This window comes from Thamnophis sirtalis, unplaced genomic scaffold (genome assembly GCF_051295495.1).
Source record: "Thamnophis sirtalis isolate CommonGarterSnake01/CBP01778 unplaced genomic scaffold, rThaSir2_p1.2 scaffold_2, whole genome shotgun sequence".
Classification (NCBI taxonomy): Eukaryota; Metazoa; Chordata; class Lepidosauria; order Squamata; family Natricidae; genus Thamnophis; species Thamnophis sirtalis.
In genome coordinates this window covers 121,677,949-121,692,978 of record NW_028261382.1, presented here as the reverse complement: position 1 = coordinate 121,692,978, position 15,030 = coordinate 121,677,949, and the positions used below count along the sequence as shown (strand labels likewise).

Here is a 15,030-nt window from a genome sequence, read left to right as displayed (position 1 = left end):
GCTTCAGTCAGAACTCAAGAAGCTTCTTGGATGAGAAGCGAAACATCTTCAAAAGCAAAAATAAGGAAGTCCAGTTGCCTTCTTAAAAAAAAAAAAGCACATTTGGGACAATCATGACCTGGTTGACTGAGAATCTCTACAGACTTTAAGGAACACTAGACTATATCAATTCAGGAAGTATTCCCAGGGGGAATACAGGCCATTCATAAATTTTGAAGAGTTTTATAATCATAAAAATAAGTTTCTTGTGTTTTGGGACGCACTATATTTGAGCTAGAAATGACATAATCATAGCAGCAAATCACAGATATTGTACATTTATTTATTTAGCTTATGGTGATGGTACAGGATACTAGTGTTAATATGGACTAGTGGTTTGACTGCCTAAGATTGCTAATCCGTTTGGTTCACACTCATGCGCTATCCAGAAGTACACCACAGGGGACGAACTAGCTCTGCACTCAGAATAGCTAACGTTGTCCAGAGCTTTTTCCCTCTATTGATGTCACCTCATGTTCAGGAGTCAAATTCGGGCAAGTCTAGCATTGATTGGGTTCAGATATTGTAGAAACACTCAGCTTTGGACATGATTCTTAAGTAGTGCAGAGCAGTGTTTCTCAACCTTAGCAACTTTAAGACGTGTGGACTAATTTCTAGAATTTCTCTGCCAGCAGAATTCTCCAGCTAATCCCTAGCCAACTTCTGGGAATTGAAGTCCATAGATCTTAAAGTTTTTGAGGTTGAGGAGCACTGATTTTGAGTCCTTGTGCAGAAGATCTCCCTTGTCCTCACTGAACTTCTTGGATTGTTTTATTTTTGCGAGGAGATGTTGACTGTTTACATGAAATAAAGATGTTCAATTTTTATTGTGTAAATCTGGCATCCACTTACTGTTTCAGAATGGATTTATTTTAGCTGTAACCCTTTGTCATTCATCACCAGTTTACAAAAGAACTGGTGTAATATTATATGTTTACTTCCAGTTGTACTATGGACGTGGGCTTGCCTGACTGATTGCTTTTTGTACATTGTGACTATAGTTCTTCTTAGGTGTATTCAGTGTACACATATCCAGTTTTGCTCCTAGTACGGTCCAAAGGGATTTCCTTATGAGTCTGATTAATTCCAGAGACATAATATCAAGTAACAATTGAAGCAATTATTTGAATTCCACTAAATTTAAAAAAAAATCTCATACAGCTTTCCAATGTATCCATCCAACATTGATGGAAATTCATAAGAACTTACATTAAACAACAATATAAATTCATTATTTATATTTGAAATATGTTGATACACTGTTCCATCTAAAACAATTAAATAAGAAGCTATTGTCTATGAGGATCCATTACTAATAACACTGAATGAGGGAAAGAAAATGTCTTACTGGAAACTTTTTGCAATTTTGCATTTTGTATAAGCAAGCATTCTTTTAAGTTCTTCTCTTAAGAAGTTTTGCTGTTTGAAAAGAATAGCATTGTCCTATGCAACTGGGGGATTTTGGTGGCTGTTTGCTTATCATTGAATAATCTGCCCTAACTTTGTCATTCTTAATCCATTAAAAGCCAGGCCTGCTTGTAAATCCACAGGTATAGATAAGGAGTCACTGTTTGACTGAGTCTGAACCCTTTTCAGATGAAAAATGTCAGTGGCAGAAAGGGAGACTGAATTATTTTTAAAAGGGTTTTCAAAGATTCTCATGATTCCTCTGCTATCTGTTAAATTTGACATGTCCATAGACATCCTTCCTTTTTAATGGTTAAAAACAGGCAAAACTGCTGTTTCCATGTTTATCTAAAACAAAAGCAAAAAACACACTGTATGTGTTAATGTACACATATTTCTCCATAGATTGAACAGGAAAAGGGATATTTTTCAAAAATTACCCGTCAGCCGCCAATGAAAAAGTACGGTCCTTTTTGCTATTTTGCAAGGACGATGGTGTTAGGGGAGAAGAAAGAACATGATTTCAGTGATGCCATGGTAGGAATAGAAGACACTCAGTCTGAATTTTTATAGAAGGCCCGTTTGCATTTTATGAGCCAAATTTCAGAATATTGTTATGGGTTTCTTTGCAAGTAAAACATATAAACCATAACAATACATTAAATATTATTTCATACAGAAATGTATATGCCAATTACAAAAGTCCTCAGAAAAACTTACATGTAGGGAAAATCTTATATGAGAATAACAACAAAGGTTACCTTTCTTTTTGTCAGATTTGTAGATTGATGCAGAAATGAAAGAAATTTACCCTCAGGATGGCTGTACAAAACAAAGTTGAACAGATTTGCCATCCTACATCTAGGCCAGAGTTTCCTGGCCTCTATCCGATTAACTGATTAATTGAAAGCAATATAGCAAAATCTGACTCAAACTGAAAGGAAAGAAAAGTCCTGCTGTGCAGAATTGACAGGCAACGAAAATACCAATAAAGTGATGTGAAAGATGAGAAGTGAGGAAACAGGATTGCATCATTCTGCAGTTATTTAATGAACTGTGGAAGCTGGTAAAAAAGTTAAGAGTAGTGTTTCTCAACCTTAGGAGCTTGAAGATGGGTGGACTTCAACTCCCAGATTTTTCCATCCAGCTGTAACAAAAGGTTAAATCAGTCCTTTTGAAATAGTTTTTATTAGTTTATCACAGTGGTGGGCTCTGGGCGGTATGGCCCGGTATGGGCATACCGGTAGTAGCTGGGAGCAGCGGCTACTGTACTGGTATGGTGGCTCATTTGGCCCACCCACCCGCCTGCGTTCCATGGCTGTTTATAACATGACCGGCCCATTGTGCACTCGCACACAGCATGTGGCGCCTGCACGACCTCCACCGAGCAGCTGGGTGTCTCAGGGCGGTGGCGTGCGCATGTGTGCACAGCACTTGTGCCCATCTAGGACACCTGACTCCATGCGCAACATACCGCCTGCACCAGGGTCTGGAACCCACCACTGGTTTATAATATAGCCTACAAAGAAAATACAAAAGTATATATTAGGGAAAATAGGAAAGGAGAAGGGAAAGTAAAAGTGAGGGAAAGAAGAGTGTGGGGGAGACATTGACTTCCAACACCCTTGGTGCAGTAGAATAAGGCATTAACATCAAACCTCAACTTTTTACTTTCACATAATTGTATTAACTAGCCATTTCTATAACAACTAATATATCTTAAGAGCCGAGGTGGCACAGTGGTTAGGGTGCAGTACTGCAGGCCACTTCAGCTGACTGTTATATGCAGTTCAGCGGTTCTAATCTCACCGGCTCAAGATTGACTCAGCCTTCCATCCTTCCGAGGTGGGTGAAATGAGGACCCAGACTGTGGGGGCGATATGCTGACTCTGTAAACCGCTTAGAGAGGGCTGAAAGCCCTATGAAGCGGTATATAAGTCTAACTGCTATTGCTGTTGCTATTGCTATCTAGTTGGTAAAACCCAAAAATCAAAGTTTCATATTTTTTCTATTTTAAGCACAAAGTCCAGAAGGCTTAATCAGTTCTAAGAAGAAGGCAATGGCAAAAAGATTCCAAAAATGTTGCCAAGAAAACTGCTTGGACTTGTCTGACTCAGAATTATATCCCACTCCGCCCCAAATTAAAAAAATAAACCCATCAAACTTAGTATCAACTTTTAACATTAGATTGTACATAAGTAAAAATGAATACTTCTAGCTGTTCCTCACCCTTTGGATGGATTTTATAGTCATGTTGGTTTCATGAGTTGTGAGTTTTAGAATCATGTTGGTGACTGATCTAAGAATGTTAGCATGTTTGCTTATATACAGTACCTTTCTGTCATTGTTTTAGCCTTTACCTTTATGACTATAGTATATTGCCAGATATAGTATATTCTTAATTTACATATAATTACATAATTGCATAAAACACAATGAGACTAAATACAAGGAATGTGATACATTCGATCAACAGAAATTTACATAGTGGTGCAGTGGTTAGGGTACAGTACTGCAGGCCACTTCAGCTGACTGTTATCTGCAGTTCAGCGGTTCAAATCTCACCGGCTCAAGGTTGACTCAGCCTTCCATCCTTCCGAGGTGGGTGAAATGAGGACCCAGACTGTGGGGGCAATATGCTGACTCTGTAAACCGCTTAGAGAGGGCTGAAAGCCCTATGAAGCGGTATATAAGTGTAACTTCTATTGCTATTGCTAACTGAAAGGAGTGAATATTTTCTGAACAATTCCAAGATCACTAACTTTGTAAACAAGAATAAACAGTGATGATCCAATCCTCATGAAGGGGTGAAATTCAGCATGTTCTGACAGGTTCTGGAGAACCGGTAGCAGAAATTTTGAGTAGTTAGGAGAACCGGCAAATATCACCTCTGGCTGGCCCCACCAAGCCATTCCCCACAGAACTGGTAGTAAAAGTGTTTGAATTTCACCACTGTCCTTATTCTATTTGTATGTGAGTCAGTGTCATAGGTTTCTATACATGTTTGTGACATTGACCCACAGGAATATGGGGTGGGGCTTGGTGGCCATGCATTATGCAGTGACTGCTATCTTGTTTTGGTCTAGTCCCATGCAAATGACAGTGTATACACAGTTTTAATGAAACAAATAATGTCTACATGTTGGCTGATTAGGAAAAGTAACAATGGAGAGATCGTTGTGGGCTACTGTGGTAAACTCTTATTTTCTTTGCTTCTCAGGGGAGTTGGAGATGTTCCAGAGGGATGGAGAACGCAAGATCCAGAGTCGGCAACAGCTTCCGGTGGGAACAACATGGGGACCCTTTGCTGGAAAAATGGACTTGAACAACAACACACTGGTATGTTAAGTAGCACTGCACCAATGTTGGAGTTTTGTTTGTTGTTCTTTCATATCTTTCATTTATTAGCATAAATAACTAATGGCATTGGTCCCACTTTCTCTTAGTCTTCAGAAAAATACTAAAGGCAATGTCATTTTGGTCTGCTTTTAATTGTTAATGGATATAAGCAATTGGGATTGTGAATTTCAATCTGTGTTTTTAATACCTTATACATGGCTTACGTTTTTACATTTTTCCTAACTTCCTTGAATGTTTGCTAGAATATAAAATCAATTATTAATTAAATAAATAAGTATCTAGAGTCCTCAATTTACCAAACTAATTGGGACTAGAACTTGCGTTGCTAAGTGGAGAAGTTGTAAGTGAATCAAATCCAATTTTATTACCTTTTTGCTATAGTTGCTCAGTGAATCACATGGTTGTTAACCAAACCTGGCTTCCCCCATTAACATTGCTTGTCAGAAATCCCTCGGAAAGATGGTGATCATGTGACCTCAGGACTCTGCAACTATTGTAAATACATGCCAGTTGCTCCAATTTTGATCACATGACCCTGGGGATGCTGTGATGGTCATAATTGGGAGGACTGGTTATAATTCACATTTATTATTCTAATAACTTCAAACAGATGTTAAACAAATGCCTGTACATTGAGAAAAATCTGTAGTCCTTTAGCTTGTGATACTTAGCTTTCTTTTCTGTACATGTTTTGAATCATAGTTTGGAATTGATGGAGACAAAACACAGTAATGACTAGGTAAACTTAAATTAAAATATCATCCTGGTCTTGATGAGCCTGTACTTACTTTCAAATGCCAGTTCATATCTTGAGAGTCTTTGTGGTCCCAGGTATGTTATTAGATCAGGGCTGTCAAACTCCCGGCCTGCGCTGATCATGCCCACACCCTGTTTAACAAAGGGGGAGGGAATAGTCCTGATATGTCACATGATGCCACTGTGATGATGTGAGTTTGACACCCCTGTATTAGATGTTTAGGCATAAGATGCTTAGTTTCCATAGTTTCTTCTGGAACGTCATCTACTTTTATTCCTACATTCCTATTCCTACATTTCAATGAATTCTGCTGCTAGAATCTTTGGGCAAAGTTGCTGGATGATATGATTATTTTAAATAGAACATTTCCTTTTAATACAGGATATTTATTAACAAACATATATAGGTTCAGGTTACTACTTTTGAGACTGAATTATTCTTCTGAAATGCAGACTATACGATAATAATAAAAATACATTTAATTGTGAAATGTATTTATTGCAAACAAAGAGTGTGCTTCATTACTAATGCACAATCTGATAATAGGCAAATATACTCAAGTCAGAAGTTGTTACTGTTCTTCAGAATTATGAATCTTATATTTACAGCCTTGACTTGAAATTTCAGGGTTATTTTATCATCTCATGAAAACTACAAATGTTTTTGTTTTTACATGTGGCCTTTCAGAGGGGTATTTATTATAAATAATAAATGCTATGATATTAAGAATATTGTATGCATCACCTAGCTTTTATTACTCCAATCCCATATTCCACGATGCGGCACAATATGCCTTTTACTAATTGGATATTTTTACATTTCATAGATCTATTGCAATGGCTTTGTGTGGGAGATGGGAGGAGGTGTGGAGTGAAGAGTCCAACTGAGCTGGATTCTGTGGTGGTTGTCATTGCTTCCTCTTTCTCCTGTCATTGAAGTTTGTTGATAAAATGTTCTTTAGTACACATTTGATTATTAGGAATAGTTTGACTTCATAAAAAATGTAGCATGCTATTCACTGCAATGTTATGCCTCGCCTAGAGCATAATAGAATTAAGGTGCTGATCAGTGCTGGGTTCCTCTCCCTGTGCTACCGGTACACTGCTCATGGGGCTGGGCGTCCTGTTCGTGCACACGTGCTGCACACACATGCGCACTCCACCGCCCCTGTGACACCTAGCTGCTTGTCGGAGGTCGCGCAGGCGCCGCACGCTGCATGTCCATGTGCAATTGGCCTGTTGCTTTAAAAACAGGCATAGAGTTCAGGCAGGTGAGTGGGCCAAACTAGCCACCATACCAGTATGCTGTCAGCTGCTCCCGGCTACTATTGGTATGGCTGTACCGGCCGGAACCCACCACTGGAGCTAACAATAGCAACCATTTTCATAGAATGTTTAGCAACTCAGACTTCTTGTCCTGCTCTGAAAAAATGTTTCCATATTGGTTATACGTACATAAGAAGCATCTTTCCATATAGAGGAATGGAAAGATAACCTAACAGTAGTTTAACTGTTACATGCTTCCTGCCCCTTTCAAGCCACAAATAGAAGTGTGCAAAGTGGTTTAGAATGGAATAGAATAGAATAGAATAGAATAGAATAGAATAGAATAGAATTCTTTATTGGCCAAGTGTGGTTGGACACACAAGGAATTTGTCTTTGGTGCATATGCCCTCAGTGTACATAAAAACAAAAAAATACATTAATCAAGAATCATAAGATACAACACTTAGTGTTAGTCGTAGGTTGGTCCAGGATGTGAGGGGTCTGTAGGTATTTTCACAGCTCTTTTTTGATTTGTGCCATATACACAAGGAAGTATATGCTTCCTGCCCCTTTTAAGGCACAAATAGACTGTTAGGAATTGTGCAAAGTGGTTAAAAATAGGTGTAACTTTCAAGGTTTTATTTAGGGAAGTGTTTGTCTAAATATTTAAAATCACAGCTTTTGTCTGTTGGAGCATATTTCCAAAATATAAATATCTAGGAATATATTGTATGTGTTAAATAGAATACAGAACATTATTCTCAGAATTGTACAATGAGATTGGCAGCTGTTTAACAGTTCACCAAGTGGCCAGATATGATAGTCATAATATCCTTTTTTGGTAAAAGAAGTACCATATTAAAAAAATGGTGTGCAATTTTTTCAACTCTAGTAGTAAGCATTTAATGAGTGGCATGTCTGGTGGTGAAGACATCCATTTCCCACTCAGAAAGTTGAGAGTTCAATCCTAGGTAGTGGCAGATGTTTCTCTCCTAGGGTGCAAAGAAAAAAAAATCTGCTGTGAACTCTGCATGGTGTCAGGAAGGGCATCCTGCCAGCAAATACTCATCTCCATTTAGTCACCCCAATTTTACCTTGAATTAAGGGATTACAGGATCGTAAAAAGGGAGTAGTAAACATGATTCATAGGGGTTTGGTATATCTCAAAATTTGCTATCTTTCATTGAAGCATTTGATACTTAACAAGGTGGTTGCAATTTGACATGTTTTCATTGTAGAAAAATCATTTAAGTTTTCCCTTTACTCAGCCTTTAATAAAATTTAAACACTGTGTACCTCCGTAAATTGGTTTATATTCTAAGAAGTATTACATGCCTGAGTTTAAATGAGTGGTGGTTGGCTCTGGGGAGCCAACAGATTAATTAATTCAGCGCAGTAATTAATTGAGTAAATGTGCCAGATGTCAAACACTCTTTCATATTTCTATCTTGAATTATATTAACAATGTACATCTCAAAATACTGAGAGGTTGGTTATGTTGAATGAACGGCTAGAAGTATCATTTATTGTTGCAACAACAGTGAAAGATACTTGGTCAAATTCAGCTAAGATGGATGAAGAATTATGAAGGGAGTTAGCCAAAGGACCTGACTCTATTAACCTAAACAGAACTTGCTAACATGAGGTCATGAAATAGAAGCTTTAGCAGATGAACTAAGGAGGAGGCATGCCAAATGTTGCTGATTCATAAACTAGGCATGAGCTACACTTACATAATAACAGCTGAAACCAAAGTGTCAAAGAATTGACATCATTGCTTTGATCGCTTGTCATAAAAACCTCTACAATCCTTTCTTCCTCCGCAAAATTATTACTCTGATTCTGCATAATAGAAAGGTTTTGTCTCTTGGCACTTCATAATGCTTTATTTTTAGCCAACTTTTTTTTTCTAAAAAGGCTTTATGAACATTTTTAGCCAATAGTGGTAGAAGTGGGATGTGCATTGCAATTGTTGAACATTACACGGTCATTGCTTTTAGGGGCTAAAATGACATGTGGATGGAATGTTTTTGTGGTTGGAGTGCATCATGAGGAATGGGGACAACTGAATTTCTGACCTTATTATCGAGCTTCGGCCAAGAGTCTTTGTTCCATAGATTTATCTACCTTGCAGAATTGTTGTGCAGATGTGATAAAAATGGAGGGAAGGAGAAGAAGAAAGGATTGTAAACTGCCCTCAGTGTTTTATGAATTTTATCTTTCAATACAGTAGGGCAGTGATGGCAAATCTTTTTCTTATGGCGTGCCAAAATTGCATGCACACATGCTATCATGCACGCATGTGTGTCCACTCCCCGCCCACCTGCACAAGTGTGCACAATCCCAATGTGCATGTGCGTACGATCCTTCCAGGCTCCGGAGGCTTTCCTGAAGCCTGGGGAGGACGAAAATGGCCCCATTGGCCCAACCAGAAGTTCGGGAACTCCCTAGCCTCCGGAAGCTTTCCTGAAGGCTGGGAAGGGTGAAAATGGCCTCACCTGGCCTTCTGGAAGGGCAAAAATCCAGCTGCCCGGCACGTGTATGCGTGCAGGAGCTGACAGCTGGCGTGCCACCAAATTTGACTCCACATGCCACCTATGCCATAGGTTCACCATCACAGCAGTAGGGCTTTGAAGGTCATTGCTTCATTTTTGAACTGTACAGATTGCAGGACAGGATGGGATCAGTTCTGTTTTAGAAGATTTTCCTGTCAAACAGTTTGAAAGGTTTATGTTGATGTCCTATGAGATAATAAATGATGGCTATCTTCAGGGGTTCTTAAAAATTAAGCACCCAAAATGAATAATACAAGTCAAACTCTTATTTTCATTCATTTTTATTTTGGTTTTTGAAAAACATAAAATTTATCTATCAAAAATGCAATCGTCTCTCGAGGAACTCCTGAACCACATTGAGAAAGGCTACTCTAGAGAAACACTGCAGCAAACACAACAAAGAACTCATTTACCATGACCTGAGTTTTGTTGTGAATTGAAGTTCATGTTATCTTGAATTGAAGCTATCAGAAGTAACAGAAGCCAAAGCTGATTGCAAAATTGTATTCTTAGACTTCCTATACTAGTTTTTTTTTAATAGCTCAGAAGTAAAGGATCAGGTGCACTGGAATAATATGGAAGGACCAGTGTTTATTTTGTTGTCAGGGTAGTGGAGTAATTAGGATCACTTATTCCAGTGATTGAGTAACTCCATTTAAGATAGATAAGATGCTGGTTTTTATTGCTGCATTGTGGAAACAGCTGATTTAAAAAGGGGAAGTCTAATAATGTGATTACTATGAAGTGGTATATAAGTCCAAGTGCTATTGCTATTATTTGTGTTTCCAAGTTATTTGCAATGCATTTTTCAACCCTGAAGCTGGCCTGAGCGAGACCATTTTCTGAGTTTCAGTGTTGCCATCATGGAGCTGAGGGATAGGGAGGGGGGATAGAGATAGGTGGGGTTTGTAGCCGAAACAACATACTTTCTCCTGGGAACCAAGGACATTCCCACAGGTGGTCGAAGAGAAGAGAAGTGAAGTTACCAGGCAACTGGATGACACGATGATGGACCATGTGACTGATTGCTTGGGGAAGGGGAAAATAGTTTTACTTTTAATTAGATGAAAACCATGTGAATATTCAGAGTTGGTTTTCACCAGTCTGTGCCAATATGATATAGCAAATAAACCAGTTATTTGAGGAATCTACCTGCCTCATTATTATGAGTGCATTACTTGGAACCCCTGACAGCATTATTACTTCATAGGGTGAAGATGGAGAATTTAGTGTGTTTTCCCCCCCTTTGTTTAATAATTTCTGCACCTCAAATTTACAAGATTATTCATTTATTTATTGAACCTATTTGCCACAAGTCTTGTAACAAAACAACTGTGGGACTCTTACAGCATTAAAAACATTAAAATCCTAACCAACAAACATCTTTGAAACAATAAGAATTTTGGTTGTCAGTGCTGCCTACCAAGAAATTTAACTGAGTCAGTGAATATTCTTTGCTGTTGAAGGATGGTTGCTTCAAGTATATAACCTCCAACTGGTCAAGCTAAGCCTGTGCTGTGACTTCTCAAGTCATGCTGATTTACTTTACAAACCAATAACAGGATCATATTGGCTTCATACTAGTAAGAGAAAATCGAAAATAAAAATTAATACTTTTGTAGCCTGGGATTATTTATTAATTGGATTTAACATGAACATTTCACATATGAATTATATCTGGGTTGAGTCACTTCATGTGTAAAACCTTCCACAATTCTTGGAATACTTGTCAGGTGGGTGAGTGGGTGGATGTAGAAAGGTATTCCCAAAGTTGAAATGTTGAATTCAGTCATATAGTTGTAGATGCCATCTTGCCTTTTTTTTATAGATCTCATGAACAACTCTGGCAATTGTCCTCTTTACCCTTCTTTTCAAAAGCTCCTACTTCTATTCCATAATTCTGTTATCACATATACAACAAACTCATCATAGTGTGCCTTGGAAGCAAGCTAAGAAAAATATTATCAAGTAGAAATCAAAGTTCAGCGAAAGGAAATGTCCTTTTTCATTTCTTTCCTTGTCTCTATACATTTATATACTCAAAGCTTAACTTCCCACAGATATAAGTGATTCCTTTATTGATCTAAAGTAGCGGGATATAAAAGTTTATAGTATGATCAATTGGAAAGTCATGGAGGTAGTACAGGACTCTGTTGTATCAAAACAACAGCTTTCCATTGCTAGCCTTTGACCATCCAATATATTAACAACATAATTCTCAGTGCTCCTTTCTTCTGATGTTTAAAGAAATGAAGGGAAAAAAATGAACTTTTCTGACTGAAGCTGATAGTTCTAAGGAGAGAAGGAACAAAAAATATAGAGCACATGATGAAACTCAACTGTAGTCGGTGCCATGACTTCATTAATCAAGTGGAGGCATTCTGAAAAATGGTTTTCTTGGGCTGCAGCCATCTATTTTTTGGTGTTAATCTATGCCCTGTGGCAGGGTTCTCTGAAACAAAACAATGAGTAGTTGTATCATGCCCTCTCCTCTCGTTGTTGCCCCTGTCAGAAAGAAGGTAGGACGAATCAGGTCTGTATCAGCCCGATAAGGAGAAGAGGATTCCAATGCCTGGGATGAAAATCTATGGGAGTAAATATGTGCTGTGTGGGTCTGGGGAACTGGTGGGATACAACAAAACCCTTTAAGCAGAATTTAAAGCTCTTATCCTAATGTAATAGTTTGGTGAGAAAGTGCTGGGAAATTCTCGTTTCCAAAGTTCAAAATGCAACTCTGATATTTACTAAGCCTGAGCAAACTCAAGGCTAATATCCATTAGTTACCCAGGGATACAGACATGTCTAACTTTTATGCTTGAAAAATTAGAAGGTTTTTTTTTGAAGGTGGATGGATGTTACTTCTTAATTGTTTTTAACTATATGTAAGATTCGTATTATGTGTTGTTCTGAATAATTTAATATGCATCTATCAGACTCCCTTGACCTATGAAGATTTTTGGATGGGATCCATACATCTCTATTGCTGTAAAAAGGTGTATAAGATGAAACAAATTTGTTTTCCTTTATCCTACCCCTGCAGTGCGTGTTTCTTTCTCCTGTGCGCTGCTTGGAGAATCAATGGGATGGAGCGCAAATTTAAATACTGAGTTGACAGTTTAGGTAAACCAGTATCATCTTAGATTCTTGAAGAAGTTGCAAATATAAAGGTAACGTCACATGAGTTTGTAACTGAAAAATCAAGAATACATGGCATATATTGTGGAATAAATCTCATCGTATTCAATACAACCTGTCTATAAATAGAATTATGGGACTGGAAGGGATTTTGGAGGTCTTGTAATCAATCCTGCTCTAGGCAGGAGTCCTCATACCATCTCAGACAAGTTATTGTCTAATCTTTTGTTGAAAACCTCCAGCAAATGAATACCCACAACTCCTGGAGGCAAGCTGTTGCACTGCTTAATAGTTATCTCTCTTATTTCATTTCTTTCAATGAAATTATTTCTCATTCCAGATTGGATTTCCGTCTGACAAGGTTCCATCCATTGTTTCTTGTCCTACCATTAGGTGTTGTGGAGTCCTCTTCCCCATAGCAGCCCTTCAGGTATTGGAAGATTGCTCTCAAGGCTCCCCTTAATCTTCTCTTCATTAAGCTCTACTTTCATAAGATGTAGCCTCCAGACCCTCTAACATGTTTATTGTTCTTCCTGCATTCTTCCTGGGGCCTAAGCATCTTTTTCTTTGTATTGTGATGGCCAGAACTGGATTCCAAATGTAGCCTCACCAGTGTGTTTTAGAGTGGTACTATCCCTTCCCTTGGTCTTCATCAGCTCAGGACCACATTGGCTTTTTTGGCAGGGTGCTGCATCTAGTTCAAGTGGTGGTCCACCAGGACATTTAGATTGCTATCATAGGCGCAATCTGTTGAGCCAAGTACTGTCTATCCTGTATCTGTGCATCTGATTTTTCCCATCTGTGTGCAGGACCTTATTTTTCTCACCACTAAACTGCAGCTTGTTGGGTTCGGCCCAATGCTCAAGTCAAAAGCCTTCTAAACCTTGAATCTTTCTTAAACTGAAGCATTTTGTAGTTGATAAACTAAGACAACTAAAGCATTTTTTTATTTGATGTACTCAAAGGTGAGCCAATCCTCACAAACATGATTAACTCTTTGTTTCACTGTAGGAAACAGCTAATTTGAGATGAAAGTGATATTTGAAATCAGCATACCTATAAAACAAATAGTTCCTGAATGACATGAATTTTGATATATGTTCAGTACCTTGTTTCAAACAAGTTTTTAACAACCTGATCCCTCCATTAAAAGGATGATATTAATACCCTTTTAATTAAGTAATATTTATTATCAATCATTATCATGGAACTAAATCAGTTTACAGTGGCAGCAAAGCAGGTCTCCTGTTGCATCAAGCAATATGTCTGTTCTTTAGTGCATTGAATATTTGCACTTCAAATAATATTCTACATTCCTGCAGCATTTTTGTCATTGGACACTGCTTGCTATATTACGGTTACCCCTCTCAAAAGGCAAGCCTCTCCAAACGGATGCAAATGTTTTCCAGGAGAAATTTCTCATTTTTAAAAAGACCTTGCATTATCTGAATAACACAGTCATTTTGTCATCCACTGCCTATTCAGTTCTACCTTCAGGTTGTAGGTGGTCTATTATGGTAATAACATTAAACCACAATTCCCCCCCACCCCACCCCACCCCAACTCTACAGTATACCAAAATGCTGTACATCACACAGATTCGCATAATTTTCTTTAATGGCAAATTACTTCAAACTTTCATTGTTTCAGGGTTGTTTAGCAGCCTTTTGTTCTTGAGGTGACTGCTGTTCCTTTGTGTAATCTCGGTCCTAGTATTTAATCCAATTAGCCACAGGGACACACATAATCTTTTTTATTTATCTCTGTGACTTCCATTTAATAAGATGTAATGCTATAACATCAACAAACACACAAGGTTGCCATAACAAATGGGTGTTTGCTCCAATTTGAAATAAATCACGTTTTTTTCTGTTCTATGTGTATAACCCCCCCCCCTTTTTTTTTCTCTCTCAGTGTATGTGTGTTTGTAGATAAATGGATAGATAAGCCTGACCTTTAGGTACAACTTCCAAATGTTGTGCTGGTAGATTTAAAATGGCAGATTGATAACTCTTGGCTTCTCCTAAGCAAGTGTGGGAGAGGGCTTGGGCTTGACATAGATAAGAGAATAACAGAGTTGGAAGGAACCTTGGAGGTCTTCTAGCCCACCTCCCTGCTCAAGCAGGAAACTCTGTACCATTCCAGACAAGTGATTGTCCAGTCTCTTCTTAAAAACCTCCAGTGTTGGAGCACCCACAGTTTCTGGAGGCAGGCTGTTCCACTGATTAATTATTCTAACTTTCAGGAAATTTCTCCTTAGTTCTAGGTGAGTTCTCTTGTTAATTAGTTTACATCCATTGCTTCTTGTCCTGCCTTCAGCTGTTTTGGAAAATAGGTTGATTCCCCTCTTCTTTGTGGCAGCCCCTCAAAATTTTGAAACCCTGCTATCAAGATTAGGACACTATCAGATGCTGCAGCGGTGCTGATCATGAGTTTAAAGCTTACTTGTACATTGACCTAGAAATAATCCTTACCTGCTCACTTATTATTCTTCTGAAGAAATTACTTTTGG

At 38.2% G+C, this 15,030-nt stretch overlaps 1 protein-coding gene across 2 annotated transcripts in view; it reads left to right on the top strand.

The window, feature by feature from the left end:
• Nucleotides 1–15,030, top strand: part of ZFPM2 (zinc finger protein, FOG family member 2) — a 326,347-nt gene that overhangs the window by 140,087 nt on the left and 171,230 nt on the right. For both annotated transcript variants that reach the window (XM_087706784.1, XM_087706783.1), the window contains one exon: nt 4,667–4,785. In XM_087706784.1, the coding sequence (XP_087562910.1) occupies nt 4,667–4,785 (119 nt within the window). The remainder of the gene's footprint in view (nt 1–4,666; nt 4,786–15,030) is intronic.